The 27771-nt window shown below is 41.2% G+C and overlaps 1 protein-coding gene across 1 annotated transcript; it reads right to left on the bottom strand.

The window, feature by feature from the left end:
• Positions 1–24: 24 nt before the first annotated feature.
• Positions 25–27271, bottom strand: pot1 (protection of telomeres 1 homolog). The gene is made up of 19 exons (XM_056415846.1): positions 27237–27271; positions 22688–22854; positions 22252–22324; positions 21425–21513; positions 20047–20154; positions 19670–19762; positions 18739–18865; positions 17758–18182; positions 15498–15653; positions 8192–8382; positions 7913–8004; positions 7509–7535; positions 6926–7082; positions 5268–5527; positions 4323–4458; positions 1994–2079; positions 1786–1880; positions 830–935; positions 25–237 (listed from the first exon to the last, which is right to left on the bottom strand). Exons 2-19 carry the CDS (start codon positions 22844–22846, stop codon positions 122–124), a joined length of 2496 nt encoding a protein of 831 aa, XP_056271821.1. The 5' UTR covers positions 22847–22854; positions 27237–27271; the 3' UTR covers positions 25–121.
• Between the last annotated feature and the right edge of the window lie 500 nt (positions 27272–27771).

Here is a 27771-nt window from a genome sequence, read left to right as displayed (position 1 = left end):
AGAGCTCTGAAGAAAGAGTTGAAGTAGAAGTTAATTACTTTATTAAATACAAATAGAATCCGCCAGAAAAGACCAAAAGAGTAAATGTTTACAAAGTGTTTTTTCCTCCCTCCTGCAGGACTCAACTGGTGACCTTTGACCTCTGGTTGGTGGTGATGCTGCGGCGGCAGACCTGGTAGCAGGTCTGACCCTCCGCTCGGTACGCCGCCACACACAGATCCACCCAGGGACGTCCGCCTGGCAACAGACACCACATTATAAACAAGATATACATTTATACATCATTAATATAATAATGAGGAACAGGAAATGAGGGAGGAGGAAACCAAGACAACATATTTACACATATATATAGATATATAACAAATTATATTATATGATATATATCATATATAAATTATATATATCATATGATATAAATATATATATTATATATCATATATAAATTATATATATAAATATCATATGATATATAATATATATTATGATATATATATATGTATTAAAAATATATCTCATGATATATATAATATATTTATAATTTATATAAATATAATTATATATAATATTTATATATCATATGGTATATTATATATATAAATAATATAAAATATACATAATATATATATAAATCATGATATATGTGTATGAATATAAATATATATATAAAGTATATTTATATAATATATAAATACAATACATATATTGTATATATATGCAACAGAAGCTCCTCCCCGTTGATGGCGTGTGAATTGTTTCTTCTCTTAGTTCACATGAAAGACGACGTGGGAACAAACCCTCGCCGCTCGGTCAGAGAGGTGAACTGTACCTGCGCTGCCCCCTGCTGGACACAGGGAGTCCATCTTCTGACGGATGCTGTTCTCAGCCTCCTGATTGGCCGCTACGTCCTCGGCCGACACGCCGAAGAACGACTCCTGGCGAGAGACACGAACCCTCGTCATCCTCGTTGAACTTGAACTCACTGTTTCAGATGGTTTCACCATGTCTGTTTATTTACTTGTGTACTTGTTTGTTGGTTGTGCGTACGTTAGTGATGAACTCAAATATTATGATTATACATATATGGCTTCGTCTGGACGCCCTCCGGAAATATAGTTAGAAGTCTCAATATCCTGGTTAGTAAATTATGAATATATATTTTGTTTAAATAACATTGTTGAATACGCAGACGATCATCATTTTGTCAATTAAATGACAGAAAATACTGAAAAAAATTTCCCAAATTGATGCAATAAAGATTCCAAAAAAAGTCCCTTAATTATGGATTAATTATGAGACAATAATGGGTTCCATGAAACGCTGCAGGACGTCTCGTGCTTTTCTTTTTCGAGGAACCTTCCTTTAAATCAAAATAAGCTCATTGATCCACAGAGGGGGGAACCAGTTGGGTCCTTAACCCTCCTGTTACCTTTCGGGTCAATTTGACCCCAGGCTGTTTTTCACCGTGTCAAACGTATAAGAAATATCAACTTTTTAATATATTTAAAGGGCTATTTAGGTAGTCAACAAACAAACATAAAGTACCTCACACTTAAACTTGGAAAACAATATTAATTCTAATAATTTTCTGGAGGTTTTAATTGCTGGGGTCAAATTGACCCCGAGGGTAAAATATGTCAGTAAATATAAAGGTAACAGGAGGTTAAACATTGAATGGGGTCAAATTGACCCTAAGGCAACAGGAGGGTTAAGGAACCAGCAAGAGCACTAGCAAGACTAGGAGAACCCTGCGGTGGGAACGCGCTCTGTGAATCCCAAACTCACGGCGTCCCTCCACAGGAAGACGTCCAGCGTGTCGGTGGCGTCCTGCAGCTCCAACTTCATCAACAGGACGAACTGCAGCAGCTGAACGCCGAGCGCTGGAGACCGGAGACACGGAGGTCAGGAGATCATTGTTATCAGAGCCCATTCTCTCTGCTGACCACCAGGGGGCTCTCCTCTGGTTGTATAGAAGTCTAAATAAACGACTCACCTGCTGCCAGGCCCTTCTCGTCGAGGGGCTCTTCTCCCTCGGCATACAGCGGTTCCCTCACCGAGGCCTCGGAGCACCGCTTACACCTGCGGAGATCAAAGGGTGAGTTCTGCCCTCTGATTGGTTCAGGTTGTTTGCAACCGGTGAAGAGGAGGTGACAGTATCTGGACTGAGGAGGAGCGACGGAGAGACGCCACCTTGTAGCCCCGCCCCTAAAGCGTGACCAAGATAGTTCATTTAACTGCTATTAAACGGTTTATAAATACTTTTTTTTAAGTTAGACTGATCAATAGTTTCAACATTATTTTAACGAGTTTCTTCATTCTCAATTTAGTCCATATTTAACCTTTGTTGTGGTATTTTACTTTTTCTATTTTGGTTATATTGCATTATTTAAAGGGGACATATTATGAAAATTCCACTTTTTTAGTCCTTCTATACGTTAATTTGGGTATCTGGCATGTCTCCCAACACAAAAACGCTGGAGAAAAAAAAAACTCCCGCGGATTTAATAAGTAAACAAGGTTTAAACGCTAATTAATGGAGGTAAACACGTTAGCCCCGCCCCTGCTTGGTCACTTACTGTTGTCAGATAACACTTTAGTTAACAGATGGAACTTTACTCATGGAGCATTTATATCTTTATGGCGTTCCCGTTTCTTGCATTTACACAAACACTTTCACAAACAGTAACTTACATAAACACACTGTATTTGCTACATACTCATACATGCACAAACTATTCACGGACTCGAATCTCTAGCACCGCTATGCTCTCAAAACCGCGAACAAGACTGTGAGACCTGAGCCAATGTACAAACAAACAAAATGTAGAAGTGACATTCAGAAACGTCCTGTTGAGCCCTAACGTCTGGTACTTGTTCGGGAGCCTCTACTTGTTCAGGGTCTGACTGGTTCAAAACCAGATGGTTGCATGACGCAATCTTCATCTGCAGGCAGCAGCTAGGCGAGCGCATCTCGTGGAGGAGGGGGGAGCTGGCTCATTAGCATTTAAAGGAACAGGCACTCAAAACAGGTAAATCTGTGGGGAGGTGTTTTTGACAGGGTAAAAAGGTGCCGTTTGAAATGATTCTTGTGGTATTTTGACCATAGGAACCATATCAACTTGTGGAAAAATGGGTATAATATGGGTCCTTTAATTACCTCAGTATGATTGCTAAGTATTAGAGCATAAATACTATGAGCACTTATTCATTTGTATTTTATTGTTTATATGTTTTTATTTTTTGCTGTGATTATAATCGTTAATCTGGTATTTAGATAAACATTAAACATGTTATTATAATCAGAATGTTTCCGGTATCAGCTATAATATATTAATATATTATTCATGATAAATTAATATATACTTTATGATACATTAATATATAATTCATGATACATTAATATATAATTCATGATATATTAATATATACTTTATGATACATTAATATATAATTCATGATACATTAATATATAATTCATGATATATTAATATATAATTCATGATACATTAATATATAATTCATGATATATTAATATACTTCATGATACATTAATATATAATTCATGATATATTAATATATACTTCATGATACATTAATATATAATTCATGATATATTAATATACTTTATGATACATTAATATATAATTCATGATATATTAATATATACTTTATGATACATTAATATATAATTCATGATACATTAATATATAATTCATGATATATTAATATATACTTTATGATACATTAATATATAATTCATGATACATTAATATATAATTCATGATATATTAATATACTTCATGATACATTAATATATACTTCATGATACATTAATATATAATTCATGATATATTAATATACTTTATGATACATTAATATATAATTCATGATACATTAATATATAATTCATGACATTAATATATACTTTGATACATTAATATATAATTCATGATACATTAATATATAATTCATGACATTAATATATACTTTGATACATTAATATATAATTCATGATATATTTATATATAATTCATATTAATATATACTTTATGATACATTAATATATAATTCATGATATATTAATATATACTTTATGATCAAATAAGATAATCCTTTATTAGTCCCACAGTTGGGAAATTTCAGAATGATACATTAATATATAATTCATGATATATTAATATATACGCTATGATGCATTCATATATAATTAATGATACATAAATATATAATTCATAAGTGTATCATCATAAGTGTGAAACATTATAGTTTTATAACATTGACTATTGATTAATCTGTTTACTATGAATTTAAGAGCCTCTGACCCAAAGTATCTCTTCCGGCCTCTGAACAGGAAAGGTGCCGATAGGTCGAGCAGCGTCATGTGACCTCCGGATGACCTCACCGGGACCACGTTCCGGTATCCGGACGCGAGTCGACGCGTTTCCTCCAGAGTCGAACCTACGGGAAAAAGAAAGAGAAAAGGCTCCGTCACCGGGTGAGTCTGAAGAGTGAGATTAGGGTGATATTAGAGTGAGATTAGAGAGAATAGAGTGAGATTAGAGATATTAGAGTGAGATTAGTGACAATAGAGTGAGAATAGAGTGAGACTAGAGTGAGTCTGCAGAGTGAGTCGGAAGAGTGAGATTAGAGAGATATTAGAGTGAGATTAGAGTGAGTCTGAAGAGTGAGATTAGAGTGAGTCTGCAGAGTGAGATTAGAGTGAGTCTGCAGAGTGAGTTGGAAGAGTGATATTAGAGTGAGATTAGAGTGAGTCTGAAGAGTGAGATTAGAGAGATTAGAGTGAGTCTGAAGAGTGAGATTAGAGTGAGTCTGCAGAGTGAGATTAGAGTGATTAGAGTGAGTCTGCAGAGTGAGTTGGAAGAGTGAAATTAGAGTGAGATTAGAGTGAGTCTGAAGAGTGAGATTAGAGTGAGTCTGAAGAGTGAGATTAGAGTGAGTCTGAAGAGTGAGATTAGAGTGAGTCTGCAGAGTGAGATTAGAGTGAGTCTGCAGAGTGAGTTGGAAGAGTGAAATTAGAGTGAGATTAGAGTGAGATTACAGTGAGTCTGAAGAGTGAGATTAGAGAGATTAGAGTGAGTCTGAAGAGTGAGATTAGAGTGAGTCTGCAGAGTGAGATTAGAGTGATTAGAGTGAGTCTGCAGAGTGAGTTGGAAGAGTGAAATTAGAGTGAGATTAGAGTGAGATTAGAGTGAGTCTGAAGAGTGAGATTAGAGAGATTAGAGTGAGAGCCAAAGACAAGCGGTCACCCGAGAGGAAGAGGAGCTCGGTGGGTCTGTCCTCGCCCAGCAGCTGCGTGGACAGGTGGACTCCCACCGCTCTCGGGGGGGACGCCGGGCGCTCTGTGGGGACGGCGACGCCCACCGCTCTCGGGGGGGACGCCGGGCGCTCTGTGGGGACAGGGACCCGGCCGGACAGCGCCCACGCCGGGGGGCCGCCGGGCCCGGGGGCCGCGGCGGAGGCCTCGGAGAAGAGTCGCGCTACCAGCTCGTCGTTGGGGACGTCCCGCCTGAGGAAGAAGACGTCCAGGTGTTCACGCCTCACTCACGAGGAGTGCTCACGCTTTGGAACGTTGGAATGAGGTCAATACAGATTCACCTACTAACTTTAGATACTTAAACATTTAAAATGTTTTTTTCCCCACCGAATGTAAACATGTAAAAATGTAAAATAAGATGTAAATACTAGGGCTGTCAGCGTTAACGCGTTAATCTATGCGATTAATTTGGCCGCGATTAACACACTAAAATATTTTAACGCAATTAACGCAACTTTGTTTACTTCCGGTGTCGTTGAAGTTGTTGCACTTCTGAGAGTGTCGAGCCGCGGCAGTCCGCCTCCTTCCTCCCGTCTGCTGCTCGATATTCACAGAGAAGCAGAGGGCGACGTGTCGGTGACGCGGGGCGGAAGGTAAAGGGGACTTTGTTGTTGCTCCGCCCCGATGCGCGCGCAGACACGCCGGCATGGAGCTCTTCGGCGCGCGAGACGGAGAGAGAAGAGTGACCGACACGTGGAGACAGAATGACATGCTGCTGGAGAGATGACCAACAACAGACGTTTAGTTTAATACAAGAACAAAGATGTCTCTAAGGAAAGAACCGTACATTACTTCTGCTGTAATCTGGCGCGATAGAGAACATGACAGGGGGGCGGGGCCTCACCCTGATAGAATGGTGGGGGAACACTGGGATGTGTCACATGCAAAAGCCTTTAAAAGGTGAATTTGTTTTGTAAAATGGAGAACATGAGCCCAGCCTCCAGAGGGTTAACGTGACATATTGTCAGTTTACCAAGGCCACTGGTTCTGCTGTCCAGTGTTAAAGATGACAGGACCAATGGGGTCTCTAATGCACCTTGTTTACTCATCTGATGTTTCACTGAGGAAACAATTTATCATCCACAATATTAAATACCTCGCTGACACTTTATATGTAGGAGCCTCTTTGAAAACACAGCTCTGTGGGAAGTGTTGTCTTTAAAAAAAGAATACAATTAAACAAGTGTCTAAAATACACGCCGTCTGAAGGGATTACTCGTTCATTTAGAAGATTTAGTCTTTAGAAGAAAAAAAAACTTTTAATCGCGATTAATGAATTTAAAAATGTGCGATTAATTAGTTAATTTTTTTAAATCGATTGACAGCCCTAGTAAATACATAATCTCATGAAAACATGTGTAATACACCCACAACAAATAAATTGGCACGGTTGGTCCTCTTCCACGACTCTGCTGGCTATTCAGTATTTTTTTACGAATTTAATAAAAAATGTACGGCCCCAAAGTAACAAAGAAGTAGTCAATTCAGCGTTTTCCTCCCTTGACACGAAAAACAATCACATCGTGTTTCCAGGGAACTGGAGCGCTTTGAAAGGACAGAGTGTGTGTGTGTGTGTGTGTGTGTGCCTACATCGCCATGCACTTGCTGCAGTACAGCTTCAGCGCCTGGTGGAGTCTGCGCGGCTCGTAGGACCTCAGCTGGACTCTGACCTGGTGAACGAGACCCGGATCAGAACGCTTCAGGTCGGACAGCCTCGCCGTCCGCGGGTCGTCACCACAGCTTCTGTCTGAGAGACAGACAGGCAGACAGAGAGACAGACAGGGAGGCAGACAGAGAGGCAGACAGAGAGACAGACAGAGAGAGACAGACAGATAGAGAGACAGAGAGACAGACAGACAGGCAGGCAGACAGAGAGACAGACAGATGGAGAGATAGACAGACAGACAGGTCATCCTGAGACATTTAAAGACCTTTTAATTCCACATGAAATGCATTTTAATGTTTTTTTCATCCATTTTAAAATCAACATACATTTCAAAAGTTTGATGGAAAAGACAAATTATAAATTATAATAACCATCATAATTATCTCTGGACCCCCACGTGGACCCCCACATGGAGGGTCTCTGGACCCCCACGTAGAGGGTCTCTAGACCCCCATGTGGACAGTCTCTGGACCCCCATGTGGAGGAGTAAAGGGCTCATTAAAGTACCTGTGCTGCACTGGATAGACTCCGCCTCTAAAAACAGAAACACAGGAAACACGTCAATGACAGAATACCCAGAAATAAATGAATAAATAAAAAGGTCGGACACACAAATCAAGAGTGGAAAGTCAAGATGATGAGATTTGTGAACGTGTCCAATTATGTGCAAAGTGAATATTCACGATATCCTGAACTTCTAGAGCCAAAGATCCAACAGGGTCAAAGGTCAACCGCAGCACCAACTATACTCTACATAAATAAATCCTTTGGCATTCAAGTTCATCCGTTGGACAGAGAAGTACGTTTTATCGTAAACAATCGTCAAATCTATCGCAGCCAGAAAAAGATCGTCAGATGTCCATATTTCAGAAGGTCCTCGAACGCATCGCGGGAGGTGCAGCAGCTCTCACCTGCAAACTCCGGAGGAGTGCTCCACACCTCCAGCAGCTGAGAGTCATTCAGCTCGGAGAAGTCGTCCTCGTCCGGGACCGCCTCCATCACTCTGGAGAGAGAGAGAGAGAGAGAGAGAGAGAGAGAGAGAGAGAGAGAGAGAGAGAGAGAGACATAGAGAGAGAGACATAGAGAGAGACATATAGAGAGAGAGATCGAGAGAGAGAGAGAGACACACACTTGAAATTCTTCTCGTTCCTCTTCCTCTTCTCCCTCTAAGCCCATGGCGTCCGCCGTACCGCTTCATCTCCTGCACGTCGGGGCTGCTCTCTGGGAGGACCCGGACCCCCCTGCCGTAGGCCGTGCCCCCGTGCAGGTGGAAGGCCAAGTGGTCCACCTCCTGGTCCTGCTGCTGGCTGCCGGGCCGGCCCAGGACCTTGCTGGACCCCGGGATCGCTCGCAGGTTGTAGATCCTCAGGAAGTCCCCCGGCTGGCGACCGGACCAACGGGACCACCAATTAAATAAAAAACACATCGAAGAAAAGATGAGTAACATATTAGGAACATTATTATTGCAGCAATAGAGAAGAAGACCTTGGGAGGAGGACACGTTCATACATAAAGTCAAGATGATGAGATAGAAAGTCAAAATGATGAGAGGCAGTCATAATCATGAGATGGAAAGTCTTAATTATGAGATAGAAAGTTGAAAATATGAGTCATAATTATGACATGGAAAGTCTTAATTATGAGATGGAGTCAAAATGATGAGATATAAAGTTGAAAATATGAGATAGAAAGTCGATATCATGAAACAGAAAGTCAATATTAGGAGATAGAAAGTCATAATTATGAGATAAAAAGACAATTATTACATGGAAAGTATTAATTATGAGATTGAGTCAAAATGATGAGATAGAAAGTTGAAAATATGAGATAGAAAGTCAATATTAGGAGATAGAAAGTCATAATTATGAGATGAAGTCATAATTATAGGGAAAATTGATTAAATAATAATAATAACGGGAACATTAATTAAATTAAAAAGATAATTGAAAGATGATTGAAATATTAGACATAATTATTGCAGCGATAGAGAAGAAGACCACGTACTCCTCAGCCTCGCCAGCAGATGGCGCTGTTGCACCAAACACTGAGTCAGAGGACTGGCTGGGAGGTTGTCATTTATTTATTGATGTTCTTCTTTCCCTTCAGAGAGTCAACGGGTCGCTCTTTCTCGCTCTCATCATCATCATCATCATCACACACACAGTCTATCACCGTTTATCACAGCCCGAAGCTGTGAAACCCTGATTAGTCACATTTCCACCTTTCTGATGGTCCTTGAACACATCGTGTGCGACGAAGGAAACTTGGAAACACTTTGTATACATATGGATTCCATTGTTTTACTTGCTTTTCTTTTCTTTTGAGGATTCATGGCATCATAACTATATTATTCTGCACGTATGTGACTTCATGTTCCTTGTGTTACTTAAAGGGTACCTGTAGCCCAAAACAACAACGTGCTACATCCATTAGGCGCATCAAATAAATCATATTTTCCCCGCCGCTATTGTCAACAAGTCACGCATAGCCCGAGGCTTTACATTTCTTTGTCAACATTCCGAGTCCGTGAACGCTTCAGGGCGCAGACATATTGCCAGTTATTTACTCATGTCAAAGGTCACTATGACGTAGAGTCGTTGAAAGGAATTCAGCCAATCCGGAGCCACTTCTACACGCGTTGCTTCTTGGGATAGATCGGTGGCCTCAAACCAGTTCACGTCTGGAGTTCACGCCAAGATGGCGCAGTGCAAGGCGTTCGGTTGTCTAAATAATAAACGGACTCACACCAACTCTGGTGATCGCAAATTAGCCTACATCAGGGCTCTCAAGTCTCACGCATTGAGCGTGAGACTCACGCATTTCGGTCTTATCTCACGCACTCCCGCCACACATCGAATTCCTCACGCTGAAAAAACCTCTCGGCTATTTAATGCTTGAATGCAGGGGTGCTCGATACGCCGATCGATTGTTCCGCTGCAGAGCTCCGACGCCGGTCTGCGCGCATTGGGATGGAGCAAAAATAGTCACTAGTTACATTGGTTTCTGAACACATCCGCTGTGGTTGGCTGTCGATCTCTCAACGATGTGACGTCACACCACCGGCGCCATATTCAAGCACCAGTGCAATGAAGCTTGTCGGAGTTGAGGACTTTGAACAGCCTAAACTACGTATTGTTATTGAATACTGGACCGTCAGTGCATGAATAACCTTTAGAAACACATTATCTTTTGATCTGGCTACATATTCGCGATCACAACAGGCACCCTTTAAAGTTGTGCCATAAACGTGCCATTCATCTGACTTTAGCTGGCCACCTGGAGGGATGTTAAACATTGATTTGCATAAACTACCCACATTCACGTTTCGCGATGGTGCTTTAGAATCTTGCTGCTATCTTTGGGGCTACTGCTGTTATGGGGATCTGCTGTTATCCCAATATACAATGAATAATATAATTGTGTCATATCCGACATGTATGATGGTATCCGATGCGATTACGCTGTTTTTTATACACAACTACATTTTGACTGACCTGCACCTTTACACACAACCACCAATCAACATTTCGAAGAAAGAAGAGAACCATGTATGTTTCAACTCCTCAATCTTCAAAGCATAAATTCTGTCTGCTCTCTTCTCAGAATGTGTGTCAAAGTTGTGTGTTGTGTTCTGCGGCGTTGCAGCGCCGCGCGCCCTATATGCAATGCATACGCATGCCAAATCCTGAGAGTCCACAAATCCTATAAACTAGGCAAATAATAAAACTTATCATAATTATAATAATTATAATATTATATTATAAATATTATTAGGGAGAAATATTATTAAAGTAAATATATCACAAAATACCCCCGCTAGGTCGCATCGGTCGCATCTCTCTGCGACCGCGCGCGCGACATCCCACACACAGACCTCCATGAGGGGCATCATGAGGGGGTTCTGCTTAAGGCACCATGGTGAGCAGCAGCGGACTTGTTTTTGTTGTTTTGTTCCGCATGTCGTCTCTTTCACCTCTTCCCACTCGGTCACCGCGGAGGGAGGGAGGGAGGGAGGGAGGGAGCGGATCTCGCGATGCTAAAGACAAAGAAGTCCAGTTCCGAAGTCGAATCGAATTCAAATTTACATGCCGCGATCAACTGGATGACCGATCGGATATCAGCTATAATCGGTTCCGGAGTCGGACCGGCACAGTCCGACTAAGGTGTTTACATGAAACGGATAATTCGATTTCAGTCCGACTAAGCCAATAATTCGATTGCATGTAAACGCACTGATTGTTGGCACACAGCTGGTTGACAATCCGTCAGGTGAGATCAGTCTCAATGCAGAGTTGCAAATTAATCAAAGTCAGCAGCGGATGCTATTTTGTTTCCAGGCAGCGCGAAAAAAACCAGAAAATAAATCATGAAGTGGAAGCTAATGCAACGATGACATAGGCAGCTTCCTCCGCTTTCTAAGCACATAACACAACTTGTATTGGTCGTTATTGAGGCCACGTGGACCACGTGTGGCCGGCAGCCAACAACAAGACCAAACACAGGACTTCTGGCCGCCGGGGTTTTCATTTCGTCTGAGGAGACCTTGAGCCGTTGAGCCGTTGAGCCGAATGAAAACAACGGGTAAGTCTCGGGAGTCTGGCGGTGTTTTCTCAGAGCTGCCTGAGAGTTTAGAAGAATTCACCCGCGTTTGTGTTTGAGGGAACAGGTGTAGAGCGAGCGCACAGAGTGACTAATGCTGGGAGGCTGTGGGGAGGAAAGAGAACACACCAGACGGCAGGGAAAATAAAAGGCGGCTCCATGTGGCGTCGGCTCTGATGGAGCTCGCTGTCCGTGCCCACGTATTAAATCCTCGGCAGCGGTTCCTGAGAGGCCAGGTGTGAGAATAACGAGCAGACATTCAGCTGAGGGAAGCAGCACTAAGTTTAGACCGGAACACGACTCCTCTGATCGGAGGACCAAAGTCACACCGTATCCAAAAGGCAAGTCACTTACGATCAGCGGGAGGTAGAAAGGACTTCATAGGTATGGACGTGATAGAAGAGGTAGAATGGACTTCACAGGTATGGATGTGATAGAAGAGGTAGAAAGGACTTCACAGGTATGGACGAGATAGAAGAGGTAGAAAGGACTTCACAGGTATGGATGTGATAGAGGAGGTAGAAAGGACTTCATAGGTATGGACGTGATAGAAGAGGTAGAAAGGACTTCACAGGTATGGACGTGATAGAAGAGGTAGAAAGGACTTCACAGGTATGGACGTGATAGAAGAGGTAGAAAGGACTTCACAGGTATGGACGTGATAGAAGAGGTAGAAAGGACTTCACAGGTATGGATGTGATAGAAGAGGTAGAAAGGACTTCACAGGTATGGACGTGATAGAAGAGGTAGAAAGGACTTCACAGGTATGGACGTGATAGAAGAGGTAGAAAGGACTTCACAGGTATGGATGTGATAGAGGAGGTAGAAAGGACTTCATAGGTATGGACGTGATAGAAGAGGTAGAAAGGACTTCACAGGTATGGACGTGATAGAAGAGGTAGAAAGGACTTCACAGGTATGGATGGACGTGATAGAAGAGGTAGAAAGGACTTCACAGGTATGGATGTGATAGAAGAGGTAGAAAGGACTTCACAGGTATGGACGTGATAGAAGAGGTAGAAAGGACTTCACAGGTATGGATGTGATAGAAGAGGTAGAAAGGACTTCACAGGTATGGATGTGATAGAAGAGGTAGAAAGGACTTCACAGGTATGGACGTGATAGAAGAGGTAGAAAGGACTTCACAGGTATGGATGTGATAGAAGAGGTAGAAAGGACTTCACAGGTATGGACGTGATAGAAGAGGTAGAATGGACTTCATAGGTATGGACGTGATAGAAGAGGTAGAAAGGACTTCACAGGTATGGATGTGATAGAAGAGGTAGAAAGGACTTCACAGGTATGGATGTGATAGAAGAGGTAGAAAGGACTTCATAGGTATGGATGTGATAGAAGAGGTAGAAAGGACTTCACAGGTATGGATGTGATAGAAGAGGTAGAAAGGACTTCACAGGTATGGCTCTTTGGCCAATCAGATCCCTCAGCTGTGACCACCTTTAGTAGAATGGCCACATTTTCAGCATCAGCATGTCCACAGGAGGAGTGTGTGTGTGTATGGGGCATTCAGGGGCCATGGGACACGCTGGGCCACAGCTCTGAAAGCGATGGGCCTGTCTGAGGAGGAAATGGCTCCCTGCAGCTTCTCCTGCAAACAAACCCTCCTCCTTCTGAGAGGAGGCCGAGTGGAGCAGCTAAACACTAAACTCTCCTCCATGAGACGCCGCCGCCTCACGGCATTAGTGCGGCTCGGCTGCTCAGTAAAAAAAAGAAGGGCTTCCTTAACAATCTAAAGATTGCTTTTGGGCTTCTCGTTGAGCGGAGGCTCAATAAAAGCCGCGCAAAAAAACAAAGAAAGAAAGAAGCCGGTGTCCTCGCTGAGAAGAGGAAACTGTTCATTTCACCCCGGCCCTCATGGAGCAGCAGGAAAACGGCCTTTAAAAGCCAGCCAGCGGGGCTCTATGTGCTGGAAGCTCCGCCCCTCACTTCAGAGTAAAGGACTCCGCTGCACCCCGAGCCTTCAAAATAAAACAATCGAGGGCAGAACATGGAATATTCTCATTCCTGAATAATAAGTCAACCCACGTTGAAATTCACTGATCACAGCTGGAGCCCAGCAGGCGTATCGACCAGGGTTCATGGGCATGTTGACCAATGGACTTCCAGGACTGTCCATGAATCTTCCATACATCTTCCATGACCTATCAATTCATTTTCTATGACTTTTCCAAGACTTTTCCAGGACCTTTCAAGGACTTTCCCAGAAATGTTCCATGCCCTACATTTTTTATGACCTTTCCATACATTTTCCTGGAACTTTCCAAGACTTTAAAACTAATTTCCGTGACCAAACATTTTGTGAAATCTCGGTGTACAACATGAAAGAGTGATAAAATGTTGTATGGAGACTAACAATGAGAATTCCAAAGCATACAGTAAATAACCTTAAATGACACCAGAGAGACACATTTCCAGGTCTATTCAAAAATTCTTTGGAAATTATATTTCTTGTCATAACTTTTCCAGGCCAGGAAACAACCATTTCAAAGTTCCAGGACTTTTCCAGGTTTCCCATGGCCGTACGAACCCTGATCGAGGTATACTGTATATGTCGGTCCAATAATGACAAGAGAAGTCAGATACAGTAGTTTAGAAACAGGTCTCACACGATATGCAGAGCATCACCTCCAAGAAAGGGAAGCGCGAGTATTGGAGAGAGTTTTACTTTCGGGGGCTTCTCATCCTCGGTTAAAAAAAAGAAACAAAAAACGAGCTTCAAAATTCAATATTGACTTTAGGAGCCTCGGAGGAGCTTTCGAAGCCGAAGAAGACGTGCTCAGATTAAAATGTGAATCTGGTGGTCTACGATCTCCATGACGACTGCCAACTTCAGTTTGCAGAAGATAATTGGACGCGACCCCGGGGTGAGGTCAGACCGAGCTCGCGGCCCGTCGGGATCGAAGCGCCGATCCTCCGATTGAAGGACGGCCCCCCGATTCCCCGCCGAGCCACACCATGAAAAAGAAAAGGTGGATGAGATGGAGCCGGAAGACGTGAAGACAGACGGAAGGAAAAATAAAAGTTTGTCGAAATATTTTACAGAAAAAACCTCCCCCGAGTTCATACACATGTTGACCAATGGATTTACATTTTATATGTATATAAATATATATACATACATATATTTATGCATACACATCTCATGGGGCAAAATATTAGAAAACTTCAGTTAAAGTAGTCTCTTTTTTCCAGGAGTGATGAAGTAACATTAATATTGTTAAATAAATGTATATACATAACAAAATATATTTAAAAATAAATCTTTATGAATAAAAGAATATCTATATATATATTTTTAAAAATCTGTACCTATATATAAAATGAAAAAGTATATAAAAAATATATATATACATATAAAATAAATAAATACATATATATATTTTAATAAAAAAATGTATTACAAAATAATATATATATATATATATATATATATATCTTGATATAGCTGATGTAAAACTTCCTTTGTAATGTGAGATGAAGGTGGTTTGACTGGAGATGGATCTGCACACAAACAAGTAGACACTTTCTTCTTCGTAAATATCTCTTTTTTTGCAAGCAGTGAACAGGAAGTATTCACATATTTGGTGTCGACCTGTCTATCACCCTGTAGCCCCGCCCCAATAGCGTCCCCTGCTTTATGCTCTGACTCTAGATGACCATAAAGTATAAACGATGACATCATGCTGTATAGAAGAAGACTTGAAGTTAGAGATAAACTCATGTAAACGATGACATCATGCTGTCTAGAAGAAGACTTGAAGCTAGAGATAAACTCATGTAAACGATGACATCATGCTGTATAGAAGACTTGAAGCTAGAGATAAACTCATGTAAACTCATGTAAACGATGGCATCTCGCCGCGGTCATCGACCTCTGACCTTGAGCCGCGCGGCCAGCTCCACGTGGTTGTCGTACACCAGGACGTTGGCGATGAGGCGCTCTCGGCCTTCGGAGAAGCGGGTCGGCCCCTCTGTGGTGTCCGGCTCCACGGTCACCTTCAGCAGAGTGTGAGCGCACCTGGTCCCGTCCCACACCTGTTGGGAAGACACCAAGGGACGCTGACGCAGCTTTTCAAAATAAAAGTGCTGAGCGGCGGCTATTCAGGAAAATAAAGACAACGGCTATCTCTTTAAAAAAAAGAAAAAATAAGACTAAATAAAATCTCCTGACGGGCTCGCCGACGATGATCTCAGGCGCTCGAGGAGAAGTATTACAATAAAAATCTCCTCCGGCTAATAAACCTTTGTTTTCAGAGAGCATCCTCCCCCTGGTGGAATGCCGTTGTTGCGTAACATTTTTATATATTATAAAATAATAATTATATGTGGATTGAATAAAAAAAAATCATTATATATTATTAATATGATCGTTATATGAAAAAATATATAATATAATTATTTGACCGTGTTATAACATGTGATTAAATTATTATTATATGACCATATGATGACATGTGATTTAATAATAATAATAATTATTATTATATGCCCATGATGACATATGATTCAATTCTTATTATTATTATTAATGATTACATGACCATATGATGACATATGATTCAATTATTATTATTATTATTAATTATTATTATTACATGACCATATGATGACATATGATTCAATTATTATTATTATTAATTATTATTATATTATGACTATTATCTTTCATAGAATGGTCATATATATATCAGGCATGAAAACGGGTCAGGGGTGAAAAAGGTGAGGAGGATAGGCGCACGCGGGAGGGGGGGGGGGTGGGGGACGACGATTTCCACGAACATCGATGTTGGCCGTTGTATGATAATCTATAGGTCCTACATTCTGACACCAAGTCAGTGATCGGGCCCTATAATACTATAATAATAGTAATATTGTGTATAATATGGTCATTCATGAACCAACTTCCTTTTTTGTTGTTGGCGAGAACAAGTCTTCAAGTCTTGTGCTCTGCTGAGCCTCGAGTCTGTTCCTTGAGTCTGTTCCTCGAGTCTGTTCCTCGAGTCTGTTCTGCCTCTACCTGGTTGTCACGATCTTCTATACCATACCTGCCATAAATATCATGATACAATACCATAAAAACAGTATACCATAAATACGATACTGGTATATTTATCTATAATAGTAATAAATAAAATATCTGTATGGTTCACTTTTTACAAACTTTTTCAACACTTAACAAATAGCAGTAATATTAGTATTAATACAGCAAGATATGAATGAAACTACATGGTTCCATCATAGCATTGATGATGCACTATGAGGCCGTTCTGTATCTGGCAAGAGGATACAGAGTTCATCAGGATGAGCAGCTGTAGAGTTACACAACTTTACAGACTGAACTTAAATATTTCACTTCTGGCATCTTTTTTTATTTTTATTTTTAAAGCCGAAAATTCTGCCACTTAACGCCCCTCGCTGTGAGCGCTGCGCAGTGTGTGCAGACAGCTCGACACGGAGCAGCGCGTGCGCTCTGATCGCTCTTTTAATTAAGTATCGATACTAAAAATATGCGAAATCACATCGTGTTTAACGTACGGGTACTTTGTTAGCATCGCTACACCGTGCAGCGTGACAGCAGCAGATGTAGCGGGCTAACATTCAAGCTAACCTGAACCCCCAAACGCTGAAGACATCTTGACGCTGATTGGCCGAGACGCGACACGTCCCATCAAAGATGTTCTATTGCGAAGAGCACCACTCCACATTTTCTCCGTGTCCCACTCCAATCTCATAAACGCCGGCCGGCCAATTGATCCCCCACCCCCCTACCCCAAAACAAAAACTCTTCGGATCTACACGATTCACGTAAGTCACCTATTTTGGTTTCAAAACGGCGAATTTCGCCGAAAGGTGAGGGATTCTCATGCCTGATATATATGACCATTATCTTGCATTAAATATATAAATATATATTGATATATATTATATAAATAAATATATATTGATATATATATATATATAGCACTGCACCGCCTGAACGCATCACGTAAATATTGACTAGATATTGAATAGATATATGAAAAAACACAGTAAAATACTCTTCATTGCAACAAGAGAACTCATGGTGGTTTTTCCCTCTATAAATGCGCCGCACTCGTCCCGTGATGAAGTTCCTCTGCACGCCGCACGGCGTTCTTACCCTCAGCAGCGTGCAGGTGGAGTCGATGGGCGCTTTGGCCAGCAGCTGGCAGGTCAGGTCGAAGTAAGCTCTGGGCTGAGCGGCGGACAGCGGGGTGCTGGGGGCCGGGGGCAGGAGGGCCTGGCCGGCGGCCCAGGTCCTCAGCTCCTCCACGGCCCGGTGGCCCTCCTGGTCCAGGTGGAAGGAGCGGCTGGAGGTGCGCGGCTCCATGGACCCGCCCTCCGCCCCGTCGAACGCCAGCACGGAGAAACCGAAGGTGTTGACCAGCGTCATGGAGTTGTTGAAGAACTGGACCTTGAACCGGTGCAGGCGGACGATGTCGCCGACCCGAAAGACTTTGGGATGGTTCTCCAGCTTCGCGTCGAACACGGAGCAGGAGATCCTCTGGTTGGACTGATCGGTGATCTTCAGGGTGGAGCACACGTCTGTGGAGAGAACACCTCCTGAGGCCGAAACCAACACCACAGCCACCAGGGGGTGACTCCTCTGGTTGTATAGAAGTCTATGCTTCATGTGTTAAAGCTGCATTCTCTCTCCTGTCCACCAGGGGGCGACTCCTCTGGTTGTATAGAAGTCTATGCTTCATGTGTTAAAGCTGCATTCTCTCTCATGACCACCAGGGGACGACTCCTCTGGTTGTATAGAAGCCTATGAGGAAATGACTCTTCTCTCTTGATTTATTCCCCAAGTATAGATTATAAACATGAGTACATGTATATATATATGTATATATGTGTAGTTATTGTGCGTTACTGTCGCTTTAAGAGGCTATGAAGAAAAAAATAATAATAATAATTGCTGGAAGAAAGAATAACATTTACAATTTCAGAGCGTTCAAATATTTTTGAGGGAGAAAAGCTCTGGATCCAAGACCCTCTGCTAATAATGAAAACAAGATCTTTACCATGGATCAAGTTATATTTACATATTTTCTCCTTTTTTAAAACCTTAAAACTTCTTCATAATTAAGACACAACCGACCTGTGCCGCAGCTCCTGAACGGCTGCTTGAAGAAGACCACCACGCCGTAGGTGTTGACCACCAAGCCGGACTTCAGCCCGTCCAGGCCGACGTACGTGTATTTGGGAGCCTTGGTCGCCATGGAAACCTGAGCAGGAAAGTTTTTATTAAATTAAAAAACATTTGTTTTTAAAGGGAGGCGAGAGGGAAATTTTAATCTAAAAAAAGTAATGAAGAGAAAGAAACATTGTAATGATGTAAAAAAATTAAAAAGTAAGAATCTATTTTAAATAGGGAGGCACCGGCAGCTCGGGTTAGCATGCAAAATGTTAAAAAAGTATCCCAAAAAAGTTTATAAAAGTCCAAAGAAAACAGGAATGTGACGAAGAAAAGGTTATAATGCGAATAATTATTTTTTTTAAATCTAAAAATAATGAAATAATAATGTAAAAAAGAGAAGGAAAAATGTAATAATGTAAAAATAAGTTGCAAATATATTAAACAAAAATGTAAGTAATGTAATAAAAATATATTTTTTGAAAGAAGGAATACCAGAAACATTTAAATTGTAAAGTATTATGATAGAAAATTTTTAATTTTAATCTGAAAATAATGTAAGAAAAAGAAAAATAAGTTATAATCATATAAGAAAAAGTTGCAAATGAATCAAAAGTTTAAGTAATGTAATAAAAGATTCTGAAAAAAAAATAGTATTGTATAAAATAATTATGTATATTTAAAAAAATGGCCCGCAGACACGAGAACAAATAGTAACGAAATAATCACCTTTTTAGAAGTATTTCTAGAGAGGGAGCGTGGCTTATCTCAGTGAAATAAATTATGTTTTCCACCGTCCACCATTTTTATATGTATTAATATGTATGTATATATATATACATATAAATATGAATATATGCATATATATATATGAAGTCACTTTGAACCGACTGACCTCAGCGTGGGCCGCAGAGCGCTTCCTGTTGGCCGGCGGGGATCTGACAAGAGGAGGAGGAGGAGGAGGAGGAGGAAGAGGAGGGCGGGACACCTGAAAGGAGGAAGACGGAGAGGAGACGTTACAGTGAGGAGTATTAAAGTCACTCAGCAAGCTTCACTTGAGCAAACGCTGTCATAACAACCAGAGGAGTCGCCCCCTGGTGGTCAGGAGAGAGAATGCAGCTTTAAGTTTGATTGTCGGCTTTGAAAAACCCTGAGAAAAAGCCAATTAAGTAATATATAATAGTACTCTGTGTGTGTGAGTGAGTGAGTGAGTGAGTGTGTGTGTGTGTGTGTGTGTGTATATGTGTGTGTGTGTGTGTCCAGGGTCCTCACGTAAACGCGGGCGTCGTCTCCCGACAGCAGCAGGTTGAAGGGGTGCAGCTTGTCCTTGTGAACGGTGGGAGATCGCCCCACGGTGAAGCCGGAGGCCACGACCACGTCCTGCCGGGAGGAACACGCGAGACATCCAAAGACGTTTAGACATGTGTATTAATAATAATAATAACAACAACAACAATACACATCACAGCATTCTGGAGGCAGCTACTCTGTCAGAAGAGCAACCAGTGACGCGATGAGCAGGCGCAATGCATGCTGGTTAGATTCGACCTCGGAAGGTCAAAGCCGACCTGAAGCGTAGACTTCTATACAACCAGAGGAGTCGCCCCCTGGTGGTCAGGAGAGAGAATGCAGCTTTAACACTTGAAGCAGAGACATAAAGGTGTAATAACGCATAAGCTGGGTTTATTTGTTTCAACAGAAAACTGTAAACAACTTTGTTGAAGGTGGCGGAGCAACACCGCTCCAGGATGTTGTTCACACTCAGACGACGCGGAGGAGAGACAAGGAAACAGAAGAGCTGTAAATTAGATTCAGCAGCCATACACCATCGTCATCTTCATCTTCATCATCTCTCTTCACACTTCATCCCAACACCCTAAATTTAGATCTGCACGACACACGTTTCATATTTAAAGGGCTGAGTTGCTTCTTCACTTCCAGGAATATCAGAAAACCTCGAAGGAGTCATCAATAATACAACGTGGCAGAACTCTACTTGAGAATATCTACTTGAATGTATTTCTCGACCTTTTTCATCTCGTGAAAATAACAGTTAGGAAACAAGATTATATACAATATATATGTTATATATAAATAATATATATATCGAAATATATAATCTATATAATATATATGTTATATATAAATAATATATATATAATATATAAATAATATATATATGTATATATATTTATAATATAATATATATCATATATATAGTATGTATATAACATATATATTTGATACATATATATCTCAATTCCTGAACTGTATATATAAATATATATGTGTGTAAGATATATATATAAAAATGTATATTCGATGGACTGGCGGCCTGTCCAGGGTGTCCCTGCCTTCGCCCTATGTCAGCTGGGATCGGCTCCAGCGCCCCTAATGAGGATAAGCGGTATTGATAATGGATGGATGGATGGATGGATTATGTATATATATATGTTACATATTATATATATAGCAAGCTCCAGAGCGTCGGGTGGTGTGAGGTCGTCTGGTTCCACGTCTTCTACGCGGTCCATGAAGTCTGAACCGGAACGGGACCAAGAATAAAAAGGGCACCAATGCGTCATCTCACCGGGTGACCCCGCCCACCCCGCGCCGCGAGCTCCACGCCGCCGCCGCCCGGTGAACCTACCCCTTGATTGACGGCTTGATCGAAGTCCTTGGCCAGCGCTCCGAACAGCACCACGTTGATGGAGGCGTTGGGCGGGGGGGCGTCTTCTTCTGCAAGAAGAGACACGGGGGACAGGTGAGGCGTTCAGGTGTCGGAATGCTTCAACGTCCCAAACACGGTGAAGTCTGTGAGAGGAAGATTTGCATCTAACAAACTAAATACAGGGTTCTAACACAGGTTGACCAGTGGATTTCCAGGACTTTAAACCAAATATCCATCACCAAACTGAAATCTCGAAGATAGCAAGCTCGCGGTAGCTCCGCGCTGTGACGTCTGCTTCCTTCAGCGCGGCTCGTTACGTCTCCTCTCCCATGTTTAAATGTCTGATGTGTTGCCGCCACTCAGAGGTGCTACGGCCGGCGAACATTCCAGTTGCGGTGTGTTCACTTGCAACGAGAAAAAACAATAATTGCGCCGATAGCACGAGAGCGTATGCCGGCTTATATTTTGAGCGTCTTCCTTTCAAAAATGTATGAATTATTTCAAACTCGACGTAAGCGAACACGTGATTATAACACATTTCCATGACTTTTCCAAAACCTTTGAGATTTAAGTTTTTTCCAGGACTTTTCCAGGCCTGGAAATGACCATTTGGAAATTCCTTGACTTTTCCAGGTTTCCCATGACCGTACGAACCCTGTAAACAGGTTCTGAGACCATGTTTATCGTTTGTAAGCGAAAAATATCGAAACTGAAAATAACACTCATAAGTTTTTCTGATGAAACGAGAATTTTCGGCTGCAGATCCGAACTCGTGGCTCGAGGCCTCATTCAGGGACCGCCGGTACCTTGAAGGACGGTCTTCAGGAGGGCGTTGCCCGACGCCAGCGACACCAGCCGGCCTTTACGGACCACCGTCCCCTGGAGGGAATGAACACACAATACAGGAAATAAACGAATAATCCTCCAGAAGAGACCGCAGAGTAAAAGAAGAAGTGACAAAAGAATTTGCACAAATAAATAAAAAAATAAGCATTTTTTTTTACATGTTGAAGAAGAAGAAGAAGAAGAAGAACCACCGACATGTGTGTGGTTGTCTGGGGAAAGTACCCGGTACTCGTGTACATGAGTAAACGTAGAATACTCTGTCAAAAGTGTTTTGAAATTTCGCTTCTTTAGCGTTGAGTTGTATGAATGTATTTATTTTTTTACATTTTTGGAGATGTATTCAGAGTATCTCAAGGTATCACCGGATCACGTGAACACTCAGATGAAGAGACCCACCTGGACGGTTCTCTGGGAGAAGTCGGCGTCGGTGGCGATGAGCGAGATGGGAACCCTGGTCATGTGCGCCGGGACCCGGAAGCCAGGCCCCGCCCCCTCCAACACCACCAGGACCCGGGAGCCAGGCCCCGCCCCCTCCAACACCACCCGCCGAGGCATGGCGTCACCTGAGGGGACCGAGAACGGGAAGACACACATAAATATATATAAATAAATACACATATATATATATATAAATATACCTAGACCTCATCTACACCTGGACCCTGCAGGACCTCATCTACACCTGGACCCTGCAGGGCCTCATCTACACCTGGACCCTGCAGGACCTCATCTACACCTGGACCCTGCAGGACCTCATCTACACCTGGACCCTGCAGGACCTCATCTACACCTGGACCCTGCAGGGCCTCATCTACACCTGGACCCTGCAGGACCTCATCTACACCTGGACCCTGCAGGACCTCATCTACACCTGGACCCTGCAGGGCCTCATCTACACCTGGACCCTGCAGGGCCTCATCTAGACCTGCAGCCGATGGTGGGAGACTGCGGTCCCTCCCACACAGGAGACCAGAGACGCAGTAGTTTTCGGCCTCGACCACGCACACACACACACACACACGGAAATTTCTTCTTTTAAAAAAAAAATGTTGTACCCTCTTGTCCACATGCAAACAAATGTTGAGGTCAAGCGTTCGGGAAACAACAACAACATCTAAACATCTAAACCCCAATGTAACTTTGTGTGTGCCTGAAGCAACAACAACAACTTACTAAACTTGTTCCCATTAAATCTGAATAGCGATGAACTCCCAACACACCTGGAGGTTCAGCCTCCAGCTGCCACAGGGCTCACCTACTCAATACGAAATAACAGCCCCGCGGCGAGTTCAGGTGAGTTCGGGGGTTTGTGTGTTTTTATCAGCTGCGGAGCAGCTGGCGGGGGAAGTGTGTCGAGGGAGAGAATCGGTTATTATTATTAAAGAAATACATTCCAGGTCAGAAAACAGACCTGGACACGGTCGTTTAATTCTACACGATTATAGGATTTAAATTATACATTTTTTAATACTTAATCCCTTTTTAATTTTTTTAAATGATAGTCTTTCATCATAAAAAAAGAAGATTTATTTATAATAATTTCCGTTATTTAAAAATGTTCTTTTTTAATGTTATTGAAATACATTTCAGGTCAGAAAAGAGACCTGGACAGTCGTTTAATTCTACACTATTATAATATTATAGGATTTAAATTACAATATGTTTTAATATTTTGTAATACTTAATCCCTTTTTTTTTTTTTTACTAAACGGTATAGTTTTTCATCTGTTTTTTTAAATTAATTTGTTTTAAATATATATATATATATATTTTTTTAATTAGATTTGTTTCTTACTATTCTATTTGTTTTACCTTGACTCTGTAGAGCACTTTGTAAAGTTGGTTTTTAAAGGTGCGATATAAATAAAGCTATTATTATTATTATTATCATAAAAAAAGATATATATTTACAATAATTTCCGTTATTTAAAAATGTTATTAAACTCTTTTTTTCCACGTCTCGCATGCGCATTAAAATGTAATAAAAGGATTCTTTTCCTGGGTTTATTTAATATTATATTCGTTGTTTAAACAGGTGGCCTCCCAGAATGCAACGTGGTTCCTACCCGATACGGAGATATTATTTCTTCGAAGATTTCGCTGCTGAAGTAAATGTCAGAATTCTCCCAAATAAAAGCTTTAGGCTGATAACTGCATCCGTAACGAGACCCTGAAATCAAAACCAGCGCCGCTGTAACCACGTCTTCTCGGAGCGACTTGTATCCGCCCCGCGATCAGAAGAGGAACGAGTCCAAGAGGTCTGGAGGAGGAACCGTCTGTGCGGTGGAGATAGGCGTCTCATCTAATCCCCCATCCCCCCGCCACAGGGGAGGGAGAGCACAGATATAAACCAAACAAAAACAACAACAAAGATCTTCCCATGCAGACTGGAGGAGCCTCCTCTGCAGTGGTAATCCTCCCAGAGGCCAGTGGGAGATGAAACAACCTCTTTTTGAACACACTTTAAACCTGCAGAAGAAGAGGAAGCTCAGTCTTGAGAACAGATGACATGTTGAACAAACACACGACCGCTCACTGAGAAACCTCCTTCTCAAAGCACTGTTTTACTCAATGAAGATAACATCAAATCATAAATGCTCTCTCTACATCGGGGGCGTCAAACTCATCTTCACCGTGGGCCACGTCAGCGCCATGGCCGCCTCTTAAAGGGCCGGTGTAACTGAAGCGTTGTATAAACTACTCCCGAACATGTTAAATAACTCTCTTTGCATTTTATGATTGTTTATTCGAGAGAAGACATATTGTACGCATTAACATTTCTCTAATATTATAACACAAATCCATTTAATTTGAAACCTTCAAAATAAAAGCACGGGATATAAAGGTGATCGTGTGTCTTTCAAGCCGTCAGGGGCTGCATTCGGCCCGCGGGCCTTGTGTTTGACAAATGTGCTCTACATAGTTAATGTGGTAGTGACTATTCTCTGGTGTGTAATAAAGTCTCTACAGAGGTGTGTAGAGGCCCATCTCCAGGGTTCTAATGGTACATTGTGTTATCGCCTTAGAAGACGAGCGGAGGAGTAGAAAACCCTTTAAATCCTTTTTATGTGAGCGCAGCTGAAAACAGTTATGCTGCTGGTGAAGCTATAAAGCTGGCCTTCCTTTGAGCCACAAGAACATTAATATTTACTATAAGAATCATGATTTATAACCTCGTCAATGTGTTGACTAGTGTTTATAGACACTTTTTTATTCATTTGATAAATTAAAGTGAGAGTTTTCATGGAAAACTTTTGAAGTGTATATTTAATGAGTTTCTTCCAGTGCCGGTTAAATGGATTCAAGGCGTCAGACGACTTCTTAATATTACTATTTAAATAAAGCCTTCAGCTGCTCTCATTCACCGATTAATTCTAACTTCTTTAAAATACCTTATTGTGGTGGTTTATGGTGAGTGACCCTGAACGCCTCCCTGTGGATGCTTCGCAATAGAAGGCCTGATCGCGTGACTTTGTAAACAACAGGGTTCAAACACGTCAGGGTTCATACGGCTATGGAAAACCTGGAAAGTCATGAAATTTTAAAATGTTTATTTCCAGGCCTGAAAAGTCATGTAAATGTGTTTTATTCATATGTTCATTTCCGCTGAGTTTTAAATAATTAATATGCTTTTTAAATTTTTTTTAATGACCCTCAAAATACCAGCCGGCATACACTCTTTCTTACTCGCAATAATTTCACGTTGCAAGTGAACGCACCTTATCTGAAAAGACATAAATGTTTATTCTTTTAATCAAACTATTGTCACAAAATGTTCGGTCATGTAAATTCGGTTTAAAGTCCTGGAACCCCATTGGTCACCATGTGTATGAACCCTGACATGGTGACCAATGGGGTTACAGGACGTTAAACCAAATTTACATGAACAAACTTTTTTTTATCTCGGTGTAAACATGAAAAAGTGATAAAATGTCGTATTTAAACTTAACAATAAGAATTCCAAAGTTTATAACCTTAAATGACTCAAATGAATGACAATAGTTGCATTAAAAGAATAATAACATTTAAGTATTTTCAGTTCAGGTGCGTTCACTTGCACCACGGAAAATGTGCAAAAATGAAAGCGCTATTGCCGGCTTATATTTAGAGTGTCAAGATTATTAATTATTTAAAACTCAGCATGAAACGCACATATGAATATAACAAATTTCTAACAACAAAAAAGGCCATAAGAACAGGAACGCCTGTGATATATTATTGAAATTAAACAATCACATGTGGTGCCTTAGTGTATACTCTTTAATTGTTTTATTATTATTAATTGTATTTATTATGTATTATTTTCTAAGGTTGCCCTCCTCCCCCTGGCATGTTGTTTTAAATATATTAAAATGTAATACTAAATAAAAACCTGTCACTCTTCATTATGCACATCTACGCTAATGCTACGCTAGTTAGCATGCTAAGCTAACCCCACCGTCTCTGTTGTGATACACAGTGTACATAATATAATAATATTACAATAATAGACTCGTTATATTAAAGAGGCTCTTGTGGTACATGCGGCGTGCAAACGAAACCCGACGCGGCTCGTTATTTAATTATATGTAATATTTGGGGTCGAGGGAGACGACGCAGACACACACATAGCAGAGCAACGTCACTGTATTAATTAATACAGTGCGTTGTGTGTCGGCCGAATGTGAAAAGATATTATACACGTGTAAAATGTATAAATATATAGTCTAGCTGTCCGCGTGAGTGTGGCAGGAGGCAAAGTAACCGGAAACAGGAGGATTTTAGATCGGGTCTGGCCACACACGGGTTGAGCTGACGCTAAACACACTTTAAATAACTAAATAAACTACATTCAGAAACGTGCAGTTCATAAAAAGAAGAAGAAGTGAAGAAGCCCATGTTTAGAGTGTAACGCGTGGATGTAAACACGACGTCACGTGCTGGAAACGGGAGGAAAAACACTTACGAGTGGAGGACTTTGTTTTGTTTTTCCCTCGCTTGGTTTCGAATTGACAGGGTGCCGTACTGCGCATGCGCGTTGAGAACCGGATATGACGACTTCTTTACGGAGATGAGCGTGAGAGATGTCAACAAACTAAAAAGAAAGAACAAGAATTATAATAATAATTATTATTATTGTTCTTATAATTATAATTATAATAGTTATTATTATTATTAAAATAGAAAATACAATGAAGCCGGGGAAGAAAATATTTAGAAAAAATGAAAATTAGAAATTTAAAGTAGTGGATCATGACATTAACAACTTAAAAACTAAAACAAGTTTAATTTAAGTTTGAGCAAAGTTTTCTTAGCTTAAACATTGTTTATTTTTATAGACCTTCTGTTGAATCGTTTTCATTAGTCTCTCTACTTTCAGCGGTTGAAATGTGGAAAACACCACCAGAGATCACTAAATCTTACACGCTGGGCCTCAAACGTCACCTAACATTGTAAATCCTTTCTGTTCTTTGACATACATCTGATAGTTCTCATAACAT

The sequence above is a fragment of the Pseudoliparis swirei genome, chromosome 6, assembly GCF_029220125.1.
Source record: "Pseudoliparis swirei isolate HS2019 ecotype Mariana Trench chromosome 6, NWPU_hadal_v1, whole genome shotgun sequence".
NCBI classification, from domain to species: Eukaryota; Metazoa; Chordata; class Actinopteri; order Perciformes; family Liparidae; genus Pseudoliparis; species Pseudoliparis swirei.
This window is presented reverse-complemented; position numbering and strand designations above follow the sequence as displayed.